General features: G+C 40.9%; 1 protein-coding gene across 1 annotated transcript in view; it reads left to right on the top strand.

Moving 5' to 3' along the window:
- The window catches only part of MCUB (mitochondrial calcium uniporter dominant negative subunit beta), a 55,391-nt gene that overhangs the window by 30,796 nt on the left and 1,019 nt on the right, over window positions 1-23,576 (top strand). Inside the window, exons 2-7 of the mRNA XM_052774669.1 lie at window positions 13,605-13,680; window positions 13,984-14,154; window positions 19,724-19,828; window positions 20,041-20,201; window positions 21,025-21,228; window positions 22,637-22,753. Of these exons, the coding sequence (XP_052630629.1) occupies window positions 13,605-13,680; window positions 13,984-14,154; window positions 19,724-19,828; window positions 20,041-20,201; window positions 21,025-21,228; window positions 22,637-22,753 (834 nt within the window). The remainder of the gene's footprint in view (window positions 1-13,604; window positions 13,681-13,983; window positions 14,155-19,723; window positions 19,829-20,040; window positions 20,202-21,024; window positions 21,229-22,636; window positions 22,754-23,576) is intronic.

The following is a 23,576-nucleotide window of genomic DNA, read 5'->3' as shown; positions in this document are numbered from 1 at the left end:
GGTGTGACTGAGGTTGAAGTCTGTGGTAACTTTTGGGTGCTTGATGCCAGGCTTAAACACCTCAAGTGTGTAACACCTTGAGGTTAGTACCCTATCTGAAAACTGGGACGTGAATGACTTCGCCAAGTCTGGATGGTGAATCAGAACCAGAATTGCCACCTGGTCTGATTTCCAGCTTACCTGCTTACTTCGCCAGCAGGAGGAAAATTGCTACACCGTAAAATGGCAAAGAATACGTCAGCGTGGTTCTTTTGCTTTTATGGTTGTTAAAATTGGTACCTTTACTGAGATAAGAAAGATACACTCCTATAACAAACTGCTAGAACAGTCTGTGCTGTCCCTGGCTGAGGGCAGATTGGATTGGGAAAGAGCTTGCAATAGGACTGCAGGAAAAACAACTGAAATGTGCATCAAAGATGAAGAGAAAGTACCTGTGTATATATTAAGCAGTTTATAAAGCCATTTTCCTACTGAGAACAGTGGTTTCTCACTGTAGCTTGCATATCTTTTCCATGCTTCTGACAACACCTTTGCTATAACTTGATTGTTCCAAGAAAGGCACTAAATAACGTGTCTTTGAATATGGTGCGTGCAGTGCTCTTACCTTGCCAGCATTCAGGCTTTGTCAGTGACCACAGGCTCTGAACAGCAATATTTGCAATGCTCCAGTGCTCGCTCTGGAGGTAAAGCTACTGATGGCCTTTATGGAGGATGACAGTCTTTCCACATTGTTAAACAGGCGGAAAGTATTTTTTTGTTTGGTTGGGGATGCTTTTGTCCGTATGCACAGAATAACATTTCTACATTAAAACTATTCTACATACAAATTAATTGTTTTTAGAAGATACTGGGTAAACACACTGAGGTGGAACAGCTCACCCTTGCTTCTTAACAGCATTGCTCCTCTCCGTTGTTTTGGTGGTACCGGGTGGCAAGCTTGCTGCCAGGAATGAGCAGGTGTTAGATGTCAGTTTTGAGTAACCTCTCTGTAATCGTATTTAATTTAAAATTAACATCTCTAATGCGCTAATGTTTTATGCATCCTAGTAGAGGGAATGTAAGCTGTTAGATCTTCGAGCACTTGTTAACTGTTTCTGACTGTGAGTGGCTGATAGCTGTGTAACTAAATAATCTTCAGTCTTGGTGAAAACTGTCTTTGGTAGACAGACATGCAGCATGATTGTGTGTCTTGTTCCTATGGGAAACCACACTACCGTAAATCTGCATGATGGTCCTAACCTGAAGTGGGATGTTAATGATGGGGGTTTTCCCCTCTTCTTCTGTTGCCAGAGTTAGTAAGGCTTTGAATTGCCCCTGATGAACTGAGAAACTTCACCTGAAAACATTAGGTCACCTGGAAATTTGAAAGTGCTGATTAATGAGATATGTAACATGGAGCTGCCCTGCTAAGCAGTTTATGAGGATAGAAGTGCAGTGAAGATGCTTTAGATTCCTTCAGAGCAAGGAGTTTTTGCAGCTGCTGATACAACCTGTACTCTATATCTTCCTTTAGATCAAAGTTAATAAAAAGGAGAAACAGGATCTGTAATTTTTAAGGTCTAAGTGTAATTTTGAATTCAATTTTATATACTTTTTTCACTTTACAATTAATAGCTTTCCAGAAATGGTTTAGTTGGTGTATGAAAAATGTAGGTTGTCCATCTGTGTTGGTGTTTTAAGGGTGAATTTCTTTGCTGTTTTCAAGAGAAATTAGATGCAACATGTTAGAATACCTGTTGGCTTGCCTCCCCCCCTCTGACCTGCACAAACTGCATAATGCTTTACAAAATAAGACAAACTTGATATTCTTTGATTCTTAATATCAAAACATAGTGGCAGAGTATTTACCTGGTAGGAAATCTCTTTGCCTATGCACATTTATGTAACAGAGGGAAGGAGTAACTTTAATTTTCCAGTGATCCTGTGTTAAAATTCCAAGATTAAGAACTGAATGTTTTTTCAGGTCCTTTGAATGTGAGAAGTTTGTCTGTTCCACTGCTTGCTCTGAGTAGTAAAGCATTAACAACAAGTATGTCAAACCATTAATAATTGTAATGTTATTTGAAATTTGACTTTACGTAGAATTCCTGTATGAATTTGGGTGCATGTTGGGGGTAGAGTGAATAGAGTGACTACAGACCGTTCATTTTCTAGGTCAGTGTTGTGGCTCATTCTGGAGCACAGGCTATAAACATGGCAACCTCACATAGAGCACTCTGCAGGATTTACTTACCTTATTTTAGAGTTTTCTTTTAGTAATGCTTTCCCCAAATGATATGCTTCTGTTCAATCAGGAGCAAGTCCAGGGACAAAACTGGGCTTTAACTGCAAACTTCACTTGATTAATTAACAAGGTAAGAGGATTTATTGGAGATAACTTAGAGAAAACTTCTGAGCATAAACCAGACCTCTGTTGGTGTTGCAGGCTAGAGATTCTGCTGTCCATAGGAGTCTGATTGATCACTGGCAGCTTCATTTAAATGTATCCCAAAGTACGAAGCTGAGTAAGAGGTTCTGCCTTATAATCATCGCATAATAGCAATCTGCTTGTGTTGGAAGACCAGATGACTACATCCAATATATATTGATGTTACTATGGGCCTGAGGAGAAAAAGAGCAGCAGCTTTTGACTATTGGTTGCTTGTTCTGCATGGCATTAAATTCTTGTTTGCTTTGGCGTTAAAAGGGGTTCCTAAAACCACTCAGTAAACCCTGCGTTTAGAGAGTGCAGGTTCTTGCCCTGTCTGTTCCATCAGTCTTTCAAATAGATGTCCTAAATGAATTAATAGAGGAAGAGGAAATAGAACAACTCTTAATTGGCTGGAGTTCAAAGGCTTTGGGGTGCAAAGTGAGCAGCTAATGTGCAGATTTGCTTCCCCTCCCCAGGAGACACGGTGGGCGCATCGGAACACAGGTGCTGGACCATCCGGGCTTACAGAGCCTTTCATCATCTTCTACTGGTTTTAATTGCTTTTCTCATGATAATAAGCTTTAGAAAAAGCCACTGGAAACCTCTACAGGAAATCTTTAGTTTTTCTGTTTGCTTTGCCTGCTTTATAGAAAGGTATAAATGTACAGGCTTGTTGTACAGAGTAAAGACTGAAGGGCAGAGTGATAGCTCAGTGTATCACAGCCAGTATTGGTTGTTGATTTCCAAATATCGTTGCTGTCTGTATGCTTTGTACTGTTAATCCTACAGAAAGAAGGTGAAAATCAGACTATGCTGGATTCGATAAGGGATGTTGCAAGTGAGTTCAGCTATATATGAGTCACTATTTCAGCTGAGGTACAATTTTAAAACACTGATGTCAACAGCTGAAACATGGAAGTGGGCAGCATCAGCAAAGCCACAGCCATTTGAAGTTTTTAGATTAAAACAGTTTCTTGAACAGCAATGGGAGAAGATAGACTTCCAAAAGAAAAACAGAAAATAAAGCAAAAAAATTTTTTTTTTTCTTGACATCTGACAACACTTTGGTGTGTTTCTTTGGGGGATAGCAATGTTTGAGACCTCTGTCCCCAAGTATTTGAGAGTGATAGGTCCTTGGACAAAAGTCATAAAGTGCCAGGACATACATGCCCATTGGGACCTTTGCTGAACTCTTGGGTTAATGAGGCCTCTGCACACTCAACAGCACGGCTGTGTTTCGTGCCAGAACAGCAGTTGGATTTTCTGGCTACCCTTCTAGGAGGAATGCTGTTGAAGCTAATTCTTCCAGCAGAGCTCTTTCCAAGAAAAATAGATGGTTGTAAGCTTGCCTACTTAGATAAATATTTTTTAAACCACAAAACTTACGTAGAGCTTTGATAAGGTACTTTGAACAAAGTTGTTTTCCCAAGTAAAGCGTTGCTGTTGTATTGTTAAACCCAGCTTGTTGTGACTGTTCTGTGAAGTGTGCATAAAGGCTGGAAGCTTTTAAACACATTGGTACTGATACGTTTGTAGTGGCCCCTTTGATCTTGTTGCTTAGAAATGTTTACTTCCTTTGCTTTTGTCTGATTTTTTTTTTAAATTTATTTTATATTTTCCTGCTGTCAGGATCTGTTAAATGGCAGCTCTACAGTTTCTGACAAAACCTGTTAAAAGTTCCCATTAAATTATGATCTTAAGTTTGCTGTTGGTTACTGGCTGTGGATGTTCTTGCAGTATCTGCCCTATAAATTTTTTTTAATGTTATTCATGACAAGCTGTGGAAAGGGAAAGGATTAGCATTCCCTGCTTACTTGGCTGTTTATGCCTTTGTTTTCTTTGGTTACTTTCTAACAAGGCTAAAAGAAATATATTTTGCATTCCCCGCAAGGAATTTGAGCATCCACAGGAGTGTAACAGCATATAAAGCTGGAATATAAGCTGACTACTAAGTTCCTTTTGGGAATTACTTTATAACTATCTGTTGTAAGGGATATAAATCATTGTACCTACATACTAATACTAACTGCTAACAGAGAAAGGCTTTTGATCTGATCTAAACTGTCAGTTCTTCTGTTCCTACCTCTTTTTTTTTTTTTTTTTTTTAGCAATCAAAAGAAACTTGTGTTTTCCCTTTGAAAAAGTACCTGTTTACAGCTGCCTATGCAAAACACTGATTCCTAAGTGTTTGGGCTGGTTTAACTGCAGACTTTAAAAAAAAAAAAGAAGGAATGGAGAGATACGGAGATGTGTATGAAAACATCTTTTTATGGTCTGCTCTGTTAAAATAATTATATAGACAAATCATTCCTGGAAATGTCGTGGCAGGAGAAAAAGGGGAAACCTCTCTAACAATGCAACATTCAGATACTTGCACCTAGATTTGCTCTAAATTATACTGGGACTAAGCCAGACAAGGACATACGACTAAGTACCTACTCTCTGTTACTGTCCTCTGTTGCTTTAGATTTGCTCCCTAACATTTTCCTGCCCCTCCAAATGATAATTAATTATTTAATTAAAAAGCCTGTTTGCTCAGTATGGGTGGGAAAATGGAACGAATCCACCGTGTCCGGCTGAAGTCAAGTGCAGTTTTTTCTTGGTCTGCATTTTCTTGCTGGGATGGCATCCTCTGCACCAAGGTGAGCAGGGGAGTGTTTGAGAGCAAACGAAAGGGGAAGGGCTCTGCCCACAGCTCTGTGCCCCTCTCAAAGCTGGGCCCACCGAGCCTGCCCAAGGCTGGCGCAGGTGGCTCTGGATCTGCAGCTAACGGTCCGCATTGCCAAGAAGCGTCCTGCTTTTGGGTTGATGGTGTTTGGGTAGCAGAAATTGCTAGCTGTAGAGAAATGCTCTTCAAGAGAGAGCAAAATTTTACTACTACTACAAAAGAATAGTGCAGGTTTAAGGGAGGGGGGAAAAAAAAGTGGGGCAATGGAACAGGGGAGGCGATAGCTTTGATTTTGCAGGGTATTGGGGTTCCTCATGGCTTGTGGGAAGACCCTAGGGAGGTCTGAGAGGGAACAAGATGGGAAACGCACCCAGTGGGATGGAGATGGAAATGATTTGCTGGAGAGGTGGCTAAGTGGGGAATGGAGGGGATGTTGTGGAGAAGAGCCAGCTTTCCCTGTCCGGCATGTTTCAGCAGCTGCACAGCTGGTTCCCTTTCCAAGGTCTGTTTGACGGAATGGATCTGCAGTGTGTTACCTGCTAAAAAACTTGCTGAAAAGCCGGGTGAGAGCCGTCACTGGGAATTTCTCCACTGCTGATAATTCTGACTGACCTTTTTGCATGCATCTGTCAGATACTAATTCTAAGCCCTGAGTCAATCAAATTTCCCAAGCACTCTCTTCTTTATTAACCAAACTGTAAATGCCTCAAGGCATTTGAAATCTGCACAGTTGAGTAAAGAAAAGCCTGGGAAAACAATCCTCATAAAAATTAACAGAAGTGCATCCTTGTAGGTGTATAAAAAACTGTTTTTATTGTGCTGGGGGGGTAGGGTTATTTATGTTCTAAATAGAAGTGTCCATTCTAAACGAAAATGTTGACAAGCAGTTCTGTTTTCTGAGTTACATCATCTTTTTCCTGTATGCTACAACCTGCCCAGTGCTTTCAATCTGAAAAGCTCTGTAAGAGAAAAGTGAGAGTTGGTAAACCTGTAAGTGCATTCATCTGACTTGGCATCCTTATCTCTTCTGTTATGTCATTTCAGCTGAACTTTAAACAAGCTTTTTCATGGCTAGCCATTTGAAGAATTAGTGTTATTCCTACAGATGAGTTTGAGTGGGTTTTTTGAGAGATATAAAGCAGCTGCGTGCATTAAGGTATGCTCTTTCTAAGACCTTTGTAGGAAAAGATGCAGCAAGCCCACTTTCTTATCTAATGAGATATACTATAAGCGTATTTTTGAAAGCAAAGTCACTGTTGTTACCCTTAAAGTAAAATTTTGCAACATTTCCCAGGTCAGGATGCCTGTCCCAGAAGGCACAGCACAAGAGCAAAGACCCATTCTGTGGGACAAATTAAAAATCATGTCTGTGCTGACAAATTAATCTTTTGACCAAGACTGTTGCTGGGGAACAGATGGCACAGCTATTGAATGCAGGCTTGCTTTTGGTAAAGCACAAATACATCTTCACGCTATAATCCCTCCCTCTCAGAGTCTTACCCCTCTTTGATTTGCAAACTTCCTTCTAGGTGTTGCATCCCATCTTCTGTTCTGAAAATAAAGTAGGTTGGGAAGAACAGCAACTTTCAGACAACTAGACTTTATTGAAACTGAATGAAGACACGAGATTTCCAATACTGTAAAACCTTAGACTCGGAGGAGATTTTAGATCTGCTTCTCTTTGTAGGAAGGGAATGAGAAGAAGGTTTGATAAAATAATAAGACACAATTCTTGGTGTTCCTCCTAACATTGCGCTTGGCCTGCATAATTGTCTTGTTTTTAGGCCTGTCCTTACACTTGCTTGTAAGTCTGCTTGCTTGGAAAAGCAAGGATTATCTGTACCTTCAGAGTAGTCCCCAGAAGGCACGGCAGGCAGATGTCAGCTGGTGTTCGTCCTTCTCACCTTCTCAGCACTTCTGGCATTGCTTCTTTGCAGCGAGAGGTCACCGTTACTGAAATCACGCTTTTGGATAGACGAGCGCAATGCTTAATTTCAGCCTGCGTTAAATGTCAGTGTTTTCAGCATCTATTTTTATGGCTCATAAAACCAAAATGGATGCAAATCCAGGTGCTCCCCTAGATACGCCAAGCTCTGCATCCTCAGCTGCCCCGTGGAGAGCCAGATGACCTTGGTGACGTACAGTGTGAGAAGAGGGACTTTGCCTGCTGTGACCATCCATGAGTTGCAAGGGCTGCATTAACGGCTTCTCTCCCCTACTTGCGCGAGTCGGGGGTGTGTGGGGAGGAAGAGTTTGGGCAGGGAGTGGGTGAGAGAACACAAAGGAATAGCGAGCAGAAGTCAGGCGGAGGATGCGCGCTTGCTCGGCAGAAGCTGGGTGGAAGGTGTCCCTGGCGAAGCCCTGCTGCAGCTGTGGATTTGACCAGCTGGGCCTTCATAAAAGAGGTTCTTGGTGGCCAGTTGCCTCGATGCACTTCTCATCACAGCTGTCACTTTGGTCATTGGTAGTGTTTGTCTGGCTGCTTAAATGTAGTGCCAACTGTTCTTAAACCTGAGAGGTGGCAGGAAATGAAAGATCATGAGGCATGATACAGGCACAAAGAACAACAGGGAAGTGAAACCAAACTTTTGATTGCTTGGACTCTTTTCTTTTTTTTTCACCAGTGCTGCAAGGCAAGTGAGTTTTGAAGGAAAGCCACATGAATGCTGTATTGCTCTTGCTTCTTCAAGATCAGCAGAACATGCATACTCATGTTGAAACTACTGCTTTGCTGGAAGAGGCCTCTTGGTTACTTTTTTTTCAACTTTGATTTGTACTGAGGAAGGGGTTAAAAATACTGTAACTTTTGAATAAGCTGCAGGGTTGAAATGTAAATGTTGCGATGCAGTTCTTTTACTGCCCTATGGAGCAGCTGCAAGAAGGTATTCACCGCATGGTCTATATTGAGATAGGAAAGCTGTGTCTCAGGAAAATAAGAAAATCTATCTTCTTTTTTATTTTTTTCTTCCCTCTAAGGAAAAGAACTATATCCTGAATGCTCCCAAGTGTCAGAAGTATCATCCCTGGCTGAAACTTATTAGGTATAGGGGTATTATGGCAGAATGAGTGATGTGTCTGTTGCAGGAGTTTTGTTTAAGTTGGGCTTCCAGAATATGTTGCTAAATCCGAGCGATGTGCCTTGAAGCTGCTGTTTGTATTGAGGCTGTTGTTGCATAATCATCTAAACCGGTTATAGGACCAGTGGAGAAACAATGAAAATCCTTTCAGTGTAAGCAAGACAAATTACTGAGAAGTTAATGAGAGAGAAGGTGTTTCTGTAGCTCAAGTGCGCACTTGTAAGATGATTGTAGGCGGTTGTTAGAGTTCTTGGTGTCTTATTTTCCTACTCATGTGGGATTGCTTATAAAAACAGCACAGAAATTTAACAGCAGATATCTCCAAAATGGCCTTCGTGACTCATTTTAAAAAGGGAAATACCTTATGTGTAGTTATTGTAAACTTAGTCTGAATTCTGATTCATTTTTGGTAATCTTGGTTGTGCAAAATCTGCAAACTCAGTAGGCTGTGACAGCACCTGCTTTTTTTCCTCCTTTCCCTTGGTTTTAAACCTTTCTGAAATGTCTGTAGATAGTTTATTCTGAAATTGCAGATTGTTACTCCATAATTAATTAATTGCTTGGTTTGTTTCCCTTGGAGAATCAGACGGGAGCCAACATCTTTCATATACAGAGAACATTCAGGTGTATTTATTAGAGATAGAAAAACATGTAAGTCAATACGGAAAATATAAATAGCTATTTATAGTACGTGCTGTCACTGAACAGTGGCTAACACATACCTGCCCTCATTTTCCTCCTGCTCTAGACAAGCAAGCAGCATCTAGAGAGGTGACTTGTGCCCACTCCTTCAGAGGCTGGGCAAGATCAGTGGGGAGAACAACGCATACTGGGGATGTTGGCTCATCTAGTGACACTTAGAGAGGCCCCAGAATTCATGTTTAGGCATTGGAACTACTAGTTACCCCCATGATTTTTCTCCCTTCTGTTCCCTTCCCCCAGTCCTCCTCCAGCAGCTGTGTGGAGGGAGCTGTACCAGGTGTTGGACAAGGACTCTAGGAGATAACTGAGCTCTCCTCTTCTGCCGAGGGAAAGACCGTAACACTATATTACTATTGAAAAGCACACTGCCAGATATGTTTTAATTAGAGTGTGTTTTGCTGCAGTGTAATTAAGAGTAAAAAGCTTACGTTTAGTCGTGAGTTTTATTATTGTGCTTTTCTATTTCAGTTTCTTAATTGCCTTAGAGAGAAGGAAATGAGAATATGGGAGACTATAGCATTCATAGTAACAGTTTGCAGTAATAATTTTCTGTGACGGCTGCTTATGAGTTTGACTTGAGGCATTCTCGACAGCATCTCATGCTAGAAGAATATAATACTTCAGTTGTAGTACTGCATGGCACTTCAAGAAGAGGGGAGATGGAGTTGAGCTGGCTATGTTTTTTGGTTGGGATGAACAGCTTTCAACTAATAAATGCAAATTAATGGAGACTCGAATGTTGAAGGAGCATTACATTATTTTTGCTGTTGAAATAAAAACCCAAAACTACCAAATCTTCTGAGATGTATATAAGCAAAGACAAAACAGTTTCAAATATGTGATTGTTGGCTAACTGCATTTTGATTGAGATTTTTACAACATGTTGGTATGGCAAGTCAAAATGAAAGAAATCAACTAAGTGTCAAAGACAATAATTCCATGCTCTCAGAAAGTCTCCTAATGACATCATTTTGTAGAATTGCTTTTTCAAGGTCACTTTTTCATGAGAAAAATATTTTTATTTTTTGCTCTCGCCCTTCCCACCCACATTACAATTTTCCACGGAACAGAAGTTATGGTTCCTGATGAGGTTTCTAGTTGCATATGCAGTGCTGAGGGAGATCAGAGGCTTTCATGTCACCTCATACAGTGATGATGATACCAATTTCTTACACGTAACTGGTCACACATAAATTTGAGCTTAAGTTTGCAGGAACAGACACTCAACATCGTAAGAGATTGCTTATTTGGAACAGCTAACTGCTGTCCAGAAACTGCAATGTAGGTAGGTTCAGTCGTTTGCCACTCTCAAAAGTGAAAAATGCAGTATTGCTATTCCTGTCTCTCCCACTCCTCATGTCTGGCCGCTTAGTTTTCCAGCTCAGTTATGCTGCTACATTAGTCCCTAAAGCTGTGCTGTAAACCAGATCGTTGAAATTTCCACTCTGACTTTAACAGTGGCAACTTCTCTGCTATTAGAGACCAGAGGTACCCTTAACAGAGTAAGCACTTTAAACTGGGTATGTATTTTCTGTTTTACACCAACTGGTATTTTTTAATGGAATGTGTTGAATTATTTGTATCATAGTTAACACTCTTTGCCTTAAATTCTCATGAGTTTTCCCTCCCAGAGTCCATGCTTAGAACAGAATCAAGAGATGTAGTGCACTATGGCTGACTGCTGCTCCCAGGTGTTTTGTGTTAGGAAGCAAACATAGCTGAGGGAGAAAGGGTGTTTCACAGCTAAATGCTGTTCTCAAGCCTTTGACCTGATTCCTGACCATAGCTGTGATTGCATTAGAGGTGTTTAAGCCAGATGTCCTGCCACACATGTGTTCAAATTGGAGAAAGATGTAGAATAGCTTTCTTCAGCCTTTCTGTGGTTAGATGAATTAGCCAAGAGGTGTGTGTACTGGTGTATAAAGGAGTTACTAGTATGCTGTCCTCCTTACAGTATCTCAAAGTTAAAGTTCTGATGCAGTTAATTCCGGTTACATTCCTCCTATTCCAGCTCTCGTTGATGTTACTGTGAGGGCAGTCTCATTGGTTTGGTCCCATAGTTCAAGTCTTTTTAGCTGCAGTGGTTGCTGACTCATTTCTTTTCCAGTGGTAGGGTAGGGGTCATTCCAAGCACCTCAAAAGGGGCACAGTGATTTGGCTGTAGGGCACAAGCTAATGGTTTAATAGCTTCACTGAAACTGAAGGTTTAAATCTGGGAACATAGGAAGAAAGTTAATTCAGCCCTTCATGCTTCCCAATTAATCAACCTAGAGCTTGTTTAGAAAGAGTTAATTATTTGAAACTCAGTTCAACTCCATGGTTCAGTAGCTTTTGCTTTTCTTATACTTCACATATTCTTTGCAGGTGATTTTAATGGATAGGCTGCATTAACAGGCAATCTAAAAAAGAAAAAAAAAGCTTCAGTATATAGAGATTCTTTCAATGGATCATGAATGGTAATGTCAAAGTCTAAAGAATAATAGAATGAAATACCTTAAAGATCTTATTTCAATAAATGTAATTTAATATAATAAATATTTTTAACTTAATATATTTAATAGATCTAAATATTTTAATATGTATTAATTGTTGAATGCATTGTTTCCTCCATAAGTAAAGTAGATACCCAAATTCACAACAAAAGAAATGAAGTAACTTTCAAATACAGGCTGGGTGCAGTTCAGTGCCAGGGGCATGTTGGATGATAGATATCTAGATATTGATTGCAAAGTTATATACCAAGTGTCTGTAGAAAAATTAGTTCCTTAAATATATCCCTCTGAAGAAAAAACACCATTGTTACATTCAGGTCTATTGAGTATTCCATGGACTGTTCTAATCAGTGTGTTTCCAGGTCTTTTGTGGAAAAACAGATCACATGTTGAATATGGTCTCCCTACTGCTAGGCTGTATGTTACTAAATGTTTTGTGGGTCTAGGTGTCCCCTACAGATGGGGTGAGGAGTGGTGAGCTGGGCAGTGTGTCTTGCTCTGCTTCGGGGAAAGTCTCTTGCTCTGCTGGACAAACAGACAAGTTACTGCACACGTCCTAGCTCTGGGCGGCTGTTCGGCATTCCTGCACTCATAGTGTCTACCTTTTTTTTTTTTTAAACAATACTCTTGTGTTTAAGGTATTTTGCTATTTAGTCTTGGTTTCTGACTGCTTTTCATTCCTGAAGATTACAATACACAAATTTCTCAGTGTTGGAAACTCCTAGAATGATTTATTTTATTTTCTTTAAATCCTGAAAAGTGCTTGTTCCAGGTAGAAAGCCAGGGCAAGGTCAGCATCTTTGAAACACACAGATTCATTTTACAGATTAATTCTTTGTTTAACCTAACAGCATATTCTTATCCAAACAGTCAAGCTTGTGATTCTTTAAAAACAAATAAACCACGTGAACATGGTGAGCGGTGCTTGGCATACTGAATAGGCAGAGGCCTCTTGCATTTGTAGCTTTCCTGCCTTGTCAAAAGAGATTAGCTTGCAGACTCTGAAATGTTTTGGCCTTCAGAAAGATGAGCTATAAAGCTCACCAGAGGGAGAATCGGTCCTTGTCATCTCTCCCCACATCATTTTCCACTTCCCCCAACTTATTTCAAACCCCAGGCCTTGGTCCAGCCCCCGCACAATTTTTGTAACCAGCTTAGTCAGGGATGTGATTTCCCTCCCTACTTCTGCCTGTTACACTTAGTTTATAGCAGTAATGCCTGCTTTGTGAGAGTCACTGCAATAAAATTGTTCCTCTCCTCGTGCAGGGGGACTAGCTGTAGAAGCAGAGGACCCTGTGTCAGAGTAGTTGCATCTTCCACGGCATGGCTGGACTGCTTTAAGTACACGGGTCTAATCAGAGCGGTTTGCCTTCTTTGTTTTGACATGGCTGTGTTGAAGTGTCGTGATGGTTCTCACCAATGTCTCTTGAAGGGACGGGCTTGGGAGCGCAACCATGCAGACTCAAAAACCTGCTGTCATCCCTGTCCCAGGGCGTAGGGGTACTTACTGCATCTCAGTGTGCCTCCTTCGATGTGGTACCAGAGGCTGGTGGTGCTGGTAGTTGCAGCAGCATCTCAGCTGGAGTTGAAACAGCCATTCACATTTAAAAAATAAAAAATCTTCCATACTTCGGCAAGCTGCGTTGTTGTTATTGTCTTTTAACACCATGAATGTCAACAGGTAACTTTTGGTATATGGTATATAATTATGAAGCAAAGGGGAGTGACCTCAGTCACTTACATTTTGACATTAGTAAGAGTGCCATTCTGCTTATGATTCAGCAGTAAAAGACTTCACTGAAACCATGCCCACTGTTTTAAGTTACACTGCGGACTCTAAACTGCTGCAGAACACTTCTGCCTTCAGGCACCACAATGTAGAGATTTTTCAAGCAGCTGGTTTTTGGGGGCGGAGGAGAGGGCTTAGTGTAAGAGTTGTGTCAAGCACTTCAGAAACACTGCAATTTTTTTCCTTTCTTTCCTTCCCCTTTTTCCTTGAGTTATTTAAACCACGTTAGACAAAAAGTTTAACTATGGGCAATACCTTAATACCTTTGGCAATGTTTGTGCTTTCTATAAGGATGGTTCTGTCTTTTACATAGAAAGTGCTACGCGAGGGGTTTTTCTTCAGACGGACGCCTCTACTGTCAGATCACACAGAGGCAGATCACCGTGACAGGCTGGGTACCGCCTTTGACCAGATAAATCTTGCATCCTAACCTTTCTAAAGCAAGCTCCCTGTGTCCGTGCTGCAGGTGCGGCTGTGGAGGCACGCCGGAGCTTGGAGGGGCCGGGAAGGAGCACCGTACAGCACGCTGGTGCCATCTGACGGTAAGCTTTCCCAGCAGGTTTTCCCCCTTCCCATCAATGTCAACAAGCTTTTCTTTTCATTTCTTTTGTGGGAGTAGGGTGAGATGACGTTAGGTGCATGGTTTTTATATATATATATTTTATATATATATATATATTTTTATATATATATATCCCAGAAATAGAAGTACTATATTCATTAAAGAAATCTAGAATGTTTTATGTGATTTTCTTTATTTGTCCTGTGTTTTAAAAACAGCTTATAAATTAAACTACAACTTACAATATGACTTTTTCACTTAGTTTTCTTTCGCCTCCCCCCAGAAGTAACTATTAATTACAGACATGGTCTTCCTGTGATAACTCTTACGCTGCCCACAAGAAGTGAACGCTGTCAGTTCACAGTTAAGTCAATGGTGACCACCGTAGGGACATTCCTGCAGGATGTGCAGAGAGAAGATAAAGGAATTGAGAGAGCGGAAGTCTTTGCAACAGGTATCTTACATTTCCATTGTTCTTCAAGATGAATACATTCCTTTTCAGATGGACTGTACTTCTCTCCTGAAGCACAAGTTCAGTCCTCTGTTGCAGGGAACCATCTGGAGACGTGAGCCGAGTAACAACCGGACACCGATACGGTTAAAGTTGTTCTCCCTTTATTGCCCAAACAGCGTGCTTATATACCTTGTCAAGCTAAACATCAGCTGTCCACGCGCCATAAGCTAAAATAGAATTGGTTATACTAACTCTGTACACGCGCATAAACATAGGACACAATTGGTTATACTAACTAAAACATGCGAAACTTGTCTCAGTCTAATTGGTCAAGATAAACTGCCGAATTGAGGTTCTTCGTGCCGAGTTCCCTTTATCTTGGAATGTGCACCTGTGTTCTTCTAATTGGCATCTTTCTATTTTTTGTCTTCTTGTTTATTCTGTTCAAGGCCTTCTAAAGGCGTCTGGAATGCTTTTGCGACCGTTAGCTAAATATGTGTCCGCAACAGTCCTCCATCAGGTTTAGCATTCTTGCTGTTGGGGTAGCTCTTGAGTGCTTCTGGGGTTTATTGGTGTTTCAGATTTAATACCCAAGTCCTCTTGGAAAGGCTGATTAAAAATGCAGAATTGGACATATTACTGTAACCTTCTTTATATCCCAGTAGTGTTCTCTTATCTTTTTCGGGTAGCTTCTCTTTGTAATGCTGTCTTTAAATAAGTGCCTGTCTTCTGGTTTCCTTGATACCTTTTTCTTTCCTTGTCCTCCATGATCATTCTGGAAAACAACGAGCCGGGCTTTTGAAGTGATGTCTGCCAGTTGTTCAGTGTTACCTAGAGCTGGAAGAATCCATTTGCCTTACTACAAACTTGAACTCATATGGAAAACTTACTAAGAGCTAAGCAACCAGATAATGTGTGCAATGATAAAGGGCGGCTTTTTGCGATTTTGGGGAGGTTTCATTCATCAGCTGGAGTACAGTACTTCAGGGCCCTTGGGTTGAAAGGAAAAAGCTATACTGATACATTAGCACTGATGTGGTCTTTCCTCCTTGTAGCATATTGTCTATCCCATTGTCCCATGTCTTCAGGTCATGCTTGCTGTTTTCATGTGTTTTGTCTCTTTTGTCTGCCTGTTCATAAAAGCCAATATCCAGTTAGTTAAACTGGTTTTCCATTTTATTTCCAAGACAACTTGGTTTGTATTTTGGCAGTGCTTTGTAGTTTTCCCACAGCAATTCTGAAGTCTTACATCTCCTGTCCTGGTCCTAGAGAAGGATGCAATCTTGAAAGTAGAACTGAGATGTAGCTTTCTTGTCTGAATCTGGTAGAACAGGTACTTGAATTTGGCTAACTAAAAGCATCTATTTGTTCCCTTATCCCCTCACCCCCCCTTAGAAAGAAAGAAAGAAAGAAAGAAAGAAAGAAAGAAAGAAAGAAAGGGAAAAAAAGGATAGCTGCATCCGTATAGAAAGATTTATTTTCCATCAGGTAACACATAAACAGAAGAAGGGATGGGGTCAAGGAAAGTTGGTCTGAAGTTTCATAGCTGGGTGCATTCATAACGTTCCCTTTCTTCTTGGTTGAGATTGCAGAGGGCTGCAGGGACTTTTAAAGGAACTGAAAATAGATGGATGCTCCTAGAAGATCAGGAAGCCACAGATCGAGGAGAAGCTGCTTTAGTTGCCTTTGAGAGCACATTTAGTAAAACAGGAAAATACCCTGTAGAGCAATATATTTATATCCTCTAGAGCAATGGAGATGGGATCTGCATGCATCCCAGTGTGTGCATGAGCTTCGTGTACACAGGAACTTTGGCGTTGGTTTCTTTTTTTTTTAATGGTGTGTCTGCTAGGCAGCCAAGGTAGAAAATTCTCTTGAAAAAGATAATTCCGTAAGAGACTCTTCTATCTTCAGAAGCCACTGTAACAAACGGTCGTTGTCAGCAGCTGGCCTTCTCCTTAACATGGAAGTTTTTGCTAAAAAGGATTTCTTAGTGGGGTGAGGCAGGGCCAGCCAACAACATGCACCGGCAAACGGTTAACCTGAGTGCTGCTATCTGCAGAGACATGCATGACAGAAGTATTTAGTATTTGTGATTCACCGCTGAATCAAATTCTTTTGTGGTATGTCAGCAAAAGCTAATTACTCATTCTGCTTCAGTGCAAACATCGGTCACTTGTGAAGTATAAGATAATTTCTGTAAGAAGTCTACAAGTCTGGCATTTCTGGCATGGACAGGCAGCAGGTTCCAAAGTGGAAAGGAATTTGGGCTGTTTTCACCTAGTCTCATCTGTTTAAACCTCCCACTCCCCACCCCAACTTTGGGATAGAAACGTTGTTGGCTTTGATTAAAACAGTGACTGTTAAACAGTTCTCTGCTCTGTATTTTTCAAGTGCCAGGTGATTGTAATGTTAGAGAAGAGCTTAGATATTTAATTCATTAGGAAACTGATAGTGTAAAGAGATACTATTGGTCAAGTACCGAGAGTTGAATTTAAACATTTATTACTAAAGAAAAATTATGAAGCCTTGATTTAGTGCAGACACTTCTTCTGTGTCATTTAGCCATTAAATGAAACCAAACCTTAATTGAAAGTATTAGTGCTGTGTGTGATAGCTCACTTTCATTTTCTGTGGATTCGATTTAGTCCTGCCAAACTTCTGTAGACGAAAAATGGCTCTTTGTCCACATTTGAACACTTGTGCTTAGGTATAGGAAGAAAAGTAGCCTTTTGCTGAAAGCCTGTGGGGAATTTTCTAAAATAAAACACCTCCCCTCCCCTCCAAACTTTCCTGCTTTTCAGTTAATAAAAGGTTGGACAGGTTAATAAATCAGTGTTGTATCACATCCAGAACAAAGAGCCTGTCTGGCAATTCTTTTGAAAAGCATTTTTTGCTTAGATTTCACTTTATAAATGTCACCTTAATAATTTACATGCAAATGAGCTTTGATGTTCTATTACACTATTAAAAAAAAAAATAGTGTATGGGCACATTAAAATTTCAGATTTTGGATTGAAAGTGGTAGCCTTCCAGGTTTGCTTTGCTACCCAGACAGAGTGGGTCGGGGAGCCAGCTGGTGCATTAGCTTGCAGAGTTCAGTAGCCTCAGCCTCAGCAGATGGGGCCTGAGGACAGTGTTCCAGTGAATAAATAATTGCAGGTGTGGGGTTGTCTACGTTGCCTTTCTGTCGTGGGCACATGGGGACAGATGGAGGAGCTGGGCCAGTAGCGCTGTGACAAATATTTACATAGAAAAATCTTCATATTTTGTAGCCTCATCATTACTCATTTCGGGAGTAAAGCTGCTGTTTTGTGCTGCTGCCCACCCCTTGGCAGGGGCAGGGGAAGATGCCCTTTTTATGTATAGGAGATGAAGGCGGCCAGGTCAAACAGGTATCGTGGAGCAGCCGCTCTGTGGCTTTTGAACCCCCCCGCCACAGCGATGTGTCCAGCAGCAATGATGTTTGGCTGTGGGGGTTCTTGGGCCATCTGAACCCTCTGCAGGGGCTGGTTTTACTGGGTGGCTCTGGGATCTGCGGGACTTCGCCCAGTGAGTGCTCCGGTGGATCCACTGTTACGTGTTACTGCTAACGACTCTGGGAGCTCCTTTTTGGTGTGTTCAGATCCCTGCGGGATATGATGTGTTCCTTTGCCTCCTAGCTGCGGTGGATGGTGCAATGAGGAGGAGATACGAAAGCCGGCAGGCAGGAAGAGTAGTAATCTACTAAAGAAAAGAGGTTATTTGCAAACTTCAGGCCCCTTTAAACAGGGGAAACAAGAAGCAGAGATGGGACGAAACAGATCTTTCACATTTCAGCAGAGGTTTTAGATTACATCTGTCCTTGTGTATTGAATGTAAAATAGGAAGGGATCCATTTCTCATTTGGATGCAGCTATTTTTCCTGTTATCAAGAAAGCAGAAATGTTGCCAGAGTACTAATCTTGCAAGATCCGCTGCGTTGAGAATGCCCTGGGAAGGGCTGCAGTATGTCCATGCTGTTGGATGAGAGCCTTTTCATATATTGAAGTTGTGATCTGTCTACCAGTGGCAAATCTCTTCTAAGCCCTAGGCAGACACAAATACTGCCTTTTGGGTGAAAGGCCCTTTGGCAAAGAAAAGGGGTAGAGAGGGAATGAAAAGAAGGAACAAATATAAAAGCAGGATAAAATCTTCAACAATCAGCTTTCCTGATTCAATGTCATAGTTTCCCCCTTGTCTCTGACTTCAAGTCATTGAAAATAGATATTTTTTTTTTCTCAGCCTGCTTTCTCTGTTGCTGATGGGGTAGCATTCATGTAAATTTTTGCATAAAAATGAAAAGTAAAAAAGGGTTCTCCAGAGCTTTTTAGACTAATGCCTCTGTGGCTGCTGGTCTGCCTTGTACTGGACAGTCTAGCTATCTACTTCTTAACTCCCAGTCACAACTGGTAGTGAAACAGAGCGATTTCAAGTACCATTAATAAAAATCTGAACGCCACGACTGACAAGAATTGCTCCTTTTGACTAGAAGAGCCTGTTTAAGGAAAGGCATAAATCTGTACCTGAAGATGAGGTCTTTGAAGGTCTTTTAATTTCCCAAAACCCTTTGTCCTAGTGAAGATGCAAACATGTGTGGATGGAGAAACAAAAATGCAGATCTTTATGTTGCGATTTGTTGCTGTTTTATGCAAGACTTCTTTTTCTTCTGCCCTCCCCTTCCCAATGGGTTGATTCTAGTCATAATCATAACATAAGAAAATCCAAGTCTGCTTGTAGTGTTATCAATTAATATGTATAATATGATTGAAATAACAAGGGAGCTGCTGAAGTCCTGTCTACAGCCCCCATCAGTTAATATTTAAAATAGGGAAACAGTAACTAGACATGATTTAGGGTTTAGGGACTAACTACTAGACAATGGGGCTTTGTAAATAAGTAGGATGTTTATGTCAGAAAAGGTAATGATTGTGGTCTGGTCAATAAACCTTGAAGAACTGCTTGGAACTGCCAAGATTAGGGAAGAAGTAGGTAAAAGGTAATGCCTACAGGGGGAGATCGCAACCACCGACTCATTGACCACCTACTCAAATGATACCACCTACTCAAAAGACGACAGTGAAGGAAGAAGACAGAGTCTGCACACTAATTTACATGAGGGGTGAAGAAGAACCAATCATTAAGGAAAATAACAATGAATATGTATTAGTTAAGTGCATAATTATGAGGATTTTTGAGACAAGGGTGTGCTGTCTTGAGACAGGCACCCATTCATGCGCATCAATGAAATTAGTTTGAAAATACCTCGACTCTGTGTGTTATTGGCTTGCACACTGGGTAAACAAACTCCGTTTGTGGGACAATAGTAGTGACAAGTCTGAGTGACACTGCTAGAGAAAGCATTCAGGCACAGACTCCATGTTGATGTGTTCCTCCTTACTGTTTAGTGTCAGTTACCAGATTTACTAAAAGTACAGTTCCCTTCCAAGCATTATTAATAAAGAACTCTAGCTGACACCCCTTTGGAAAAGTGCTAATGTTTAAGATTCCTTATGACAAATGATTTAGAACTTAAATCTTTCTTCTGCAGATGGTAGGAAGGTCTCTGATGCAACCTTGATGGAGGTCTTGTTGATGAATGACTTTAAACTTGTTATCAACAACACAGCATACAGTGTGTCACCTCCTGTAAAAGGTAAAAGAGCAATGCTTAATAACTCTGATTATCTCAGTTCATCTAATGAAACGCATGGGAAGTCTCAGAAAACTGCAACATGTCTGGAGAAAGGAATTTCTCTTTGTTTTTTTTATCATTGGATGGTCTTGCTTTTGGGGGTTGGAGGTGGGGAGAGAATGAAGAAGGGTGGGTTCTTGAAATGTTTTATGTGACAAACATTTTCTTTTCAGATAAGCTGAGTAGTGAGCATGCTACTGAAATAGAAGATATCAAATCCTTGGTTCACAGATTGTTTGTGGCTCTACATTTAGAAGATCACCAGATCAGGAAAGAGAAAGAATTGCTACAGAAACTGGACCATCTGAAAGAAGAGCTGCTGCCTCTTGAACAGGTCGGAAAGTGGGGTTACTTTTTCTTAAACTCAAATTAATTTCCTTTCATCAAGAGTAAGTCCTGTCATAGAAGAAAATCAGCATGAATGGCTAGGGTTTGTTTACTATGTAAATGAGTGTCAATTCAAATATAATTCAGATTATTTTCAATTCAATTCTTTTTCCTCCTGCTATGCACATTCCCTGGGTAGAAACCACAACACCTGGAGAAAGCTGTCATGAACAAGCCTCAGCACGGCTACTATTGGAATTGAAAGTCCACTCAGTCATCTGTTGCTGTATGAGTTCTGAATACGCATTACAGAAATAACAATAGTGTGGTAGAAATTATCTGTGGCTTAGGCTAGGGTTTTCTGTATCAGCAAGGCAAATTGTTTGGATTAATGGTTGCCAGAATCCAAGAAGGGAAGGTATGAATGTTGATCTAGAGCAGGCTAGGCTATCCCAGCACGAGGGGAGGAAACCAGAAAGAGCCTGACAAAGCGGACAAACTTTTCTTTGGCTTCAGACCTGCTTTGTGAGGACCAGCCTCCGCGTTAACCAGAACTGCCTTGAATGGTAAATGGAAATCCAGTAGACATAAATCCCTAGTAGTGGGAAGGGGAGATTAAAAGCAGGATTTCTTGGTGCACAACAGCCAGGAGATCTGGTTGCCCTTGGACTTCAGTCCTTTTCTTTCTCAGCAGGGTAAGTCGTTAAGAGAAGTCAGTAAAAGATCCTGAAAAAGGATCTAGCTCAGCAGGAGAAAACATAGTTGAGGAGTTGCTCATCAGAGGAGCGCTCATGTTTGCTTGAATAGGTTTCCATATTTCTTTTCCTTAGATGAAAGCCAGAATCATGGACAGTGCAGATGCAAAGACCTCCAGGCTTCTATGGGTTGGCTTAGCTCTGATGTCAACACAAGGAGGAGCGTTGGCGTGGCTCACGTGGTGGGTCTACTCGTGGGACATCATGGAGCCGGTCACATACTTCATCACTTACGGGAGTGCCATGGCTTTCTACGCCTACTTTGTTCTTACTAAACAGGTAAGTCCTCGTCTGGAGTATTGTAAAGGAGGAAAACTGACTCTGAAAAATCACAATGTTTGGGCTCTGATGAAAATCTAATTCAGTAAGTAGCCTTGCCATCAGACAGGGACTTGTTTGATCCCTAATGGGGCTGGATACGAACGTTACAGTATGCAAAATCAAGCCAGGTACTGTTACACATGAACTGCAGACTAGCTGCTGAGCATAACTACTGTCTGTAAGATTTCATAACCTAGGGAATGAAAAGTGATGAAAGAAGTCTCTCCTTTTATTTTAAATTTTTGTAGATCACTTTGAATAGTAAACGGCACCTTACTCATTGCTGTAAAGGGAGAGCAACTAGTAGTGCTGTGCCAGTTTGTAAATGCTGCCTTACGGAAGCAAATCACTGAACAGTAGCTTTTATCGGCTGGAGTTTATGTATAAACAGTGCAGGGTACGAAACCGTTTGGAACTCTGGCAGTTGCATTATTGAAATATACCTAATTTAGTGCCTGAAAAAATGTTATTGCTTTGTTCTTCATAATCTGACTGTTTTTCCGTGACTTTGAATGAATGGAGGTAAATCTAGGACAGCTGAAATGGAGCAGGAAACAGGCATTGTTTAGAAGAAAAGAAGTTTGCTGAGCAACAGCAACAACAACAAAATCTTAACTGAGCTCCACAATACAGACTTGTCCCGAAATCCTGTAACACTTCAAGAAATGTTTCTTTTTCCTGCTTTAGCTCTGTACTTTACTCCCAAAGTGGACTTCTTGATATTGAACTTTCTGTGATGCAAAACTCTTTTTGTTATGGAGGTATGTGGAAGAGTAACCAACGCTTCCTTCTATAATACTAAAGGATCTATAGACCTCATGAGATGTCAGGTTCCTTTAGTGAAAAGGGGAGACACGTCTGTTTTTTATGAAGAGCTCGCTCGGAATACAAGTTTTACTCCTTCTCACTGATTTTTAAGAAGGGCTAAGGCATTCTACTTTTTGTATATGAGTAGATAAAGAGATTACTACTTGGCTTTTTTGAACAGCTGCTGGAGCCATTGCTTGAGACTTTCAAGTAAGTCTTTGAGAAATAGTAGCCGAACTTTCTCCGACTCCTTGGAAGTACTGTCCATTGACTCAGGTGGCTTCAGTCATGAAGATCACACTATGTCTTTATTATAATTGAAAATTCCTTTAGATGGGATAGAAATGATTCCTACCATGTGTCTAAAAGGCCCTTATGACCTATGAGGGCATAAACTTCATATGTAGCCTCTTAACAGAACATACTGTGTGTGTTGCACTAGTTAAATATTCCTGAAACAGGCTGAATTTCTATTGAAAACTCATTTGTACAGATAATCTTCTGACCTCTCTCCAGTTTTCTTGCTAACCCCAAATACGTGTCCTGCTTTCTTCACCAGGACTACATTTATCCTGATGCTAAAGACAGGCAGTTCCTCCACTACTTCTATCGGAAATCCAAAACCCAGCATTTTAATGTGGAACGGTATAACAAGCTCAAAGAAGACCTAGCAGAGGTATTTAAATACAGTCCTTAAATAATGAAGTAGCCTCTGGCTTAAGATTTTTTCAGTAAACTCCCAGTTAACAGAAAATTGACCTCAAGGTTTGCTACTTACATTCAAAACAGCGTATTGCTTATCAGCCAGTTTCAGCTGTTCAAATAACCGTACAATGTTTGCCATTGATGTATAAACTACTTCAGTAAGTCATCAGAAAGGGAGACCTTCATGAACTGAATTTAAAACAAGTAAGTTAGTTTATCAGCCCTACACATCCATTTTTTGTGTACTCTAATATGTTGCATTTTGGGCCATTTTAATAGAATAGCTGCATTGCTTTTGGAGACAGTATGTTTGCTGCACTGCTGTGGTAACACAATCTCCTCCCTTCCTTGGAAGGAGACTGTCTTGCAGAATTCAGCATTTGACATCTTAATCCTATTCCTTAGGTAAAAGGCTTAGTTTTACAGAATATGGGCGACTGGATGGAAAAGGTGGTGTGTGCACCTAGGAGAAACTTTGTGGTCTTCATGAAAAAGCGTAGCAGATCTCTCACTCCTGAATTCTTACTCCCCCATCCCATCCCACTAGCCCTGTGTTCAACGTCTTGTAAAAGAAAATTGAAACTACCCCTAATTTTAGTTCAAGACCTGTGGTTCAGGGTATCATTTCATGAGCCACATTGGACATAAGGCTAGAGTTTGATGCCTTCTCAGTAGCCTGCGAGTATGAATTTTGTAACTGTAATTTCAGGAAAATAATACTTCGGGGTGGGGGTGAGTGTATGGATGGGCAGGGCACATGCTTCTCTCTGGAGACTGGCTGAACGACCTGAGCA

This window comes from Harpia harpyja, chromosome 2 (genome assembly GCF_026419915.1).
Source record: "Harpia harpyja isolate bHarHar1 chromosome 2, bHarHar1 primary haplotype, whole genome shotgun sequence".
NCBI lineage: Eukaryota > Metazoa > Chordata > Aves > Accipitriformes > Accipitridae > Harpia > Harpia harpyja.
This window is presented reverse-complemented; position numbering and strand designations above follow the sequence as displayed.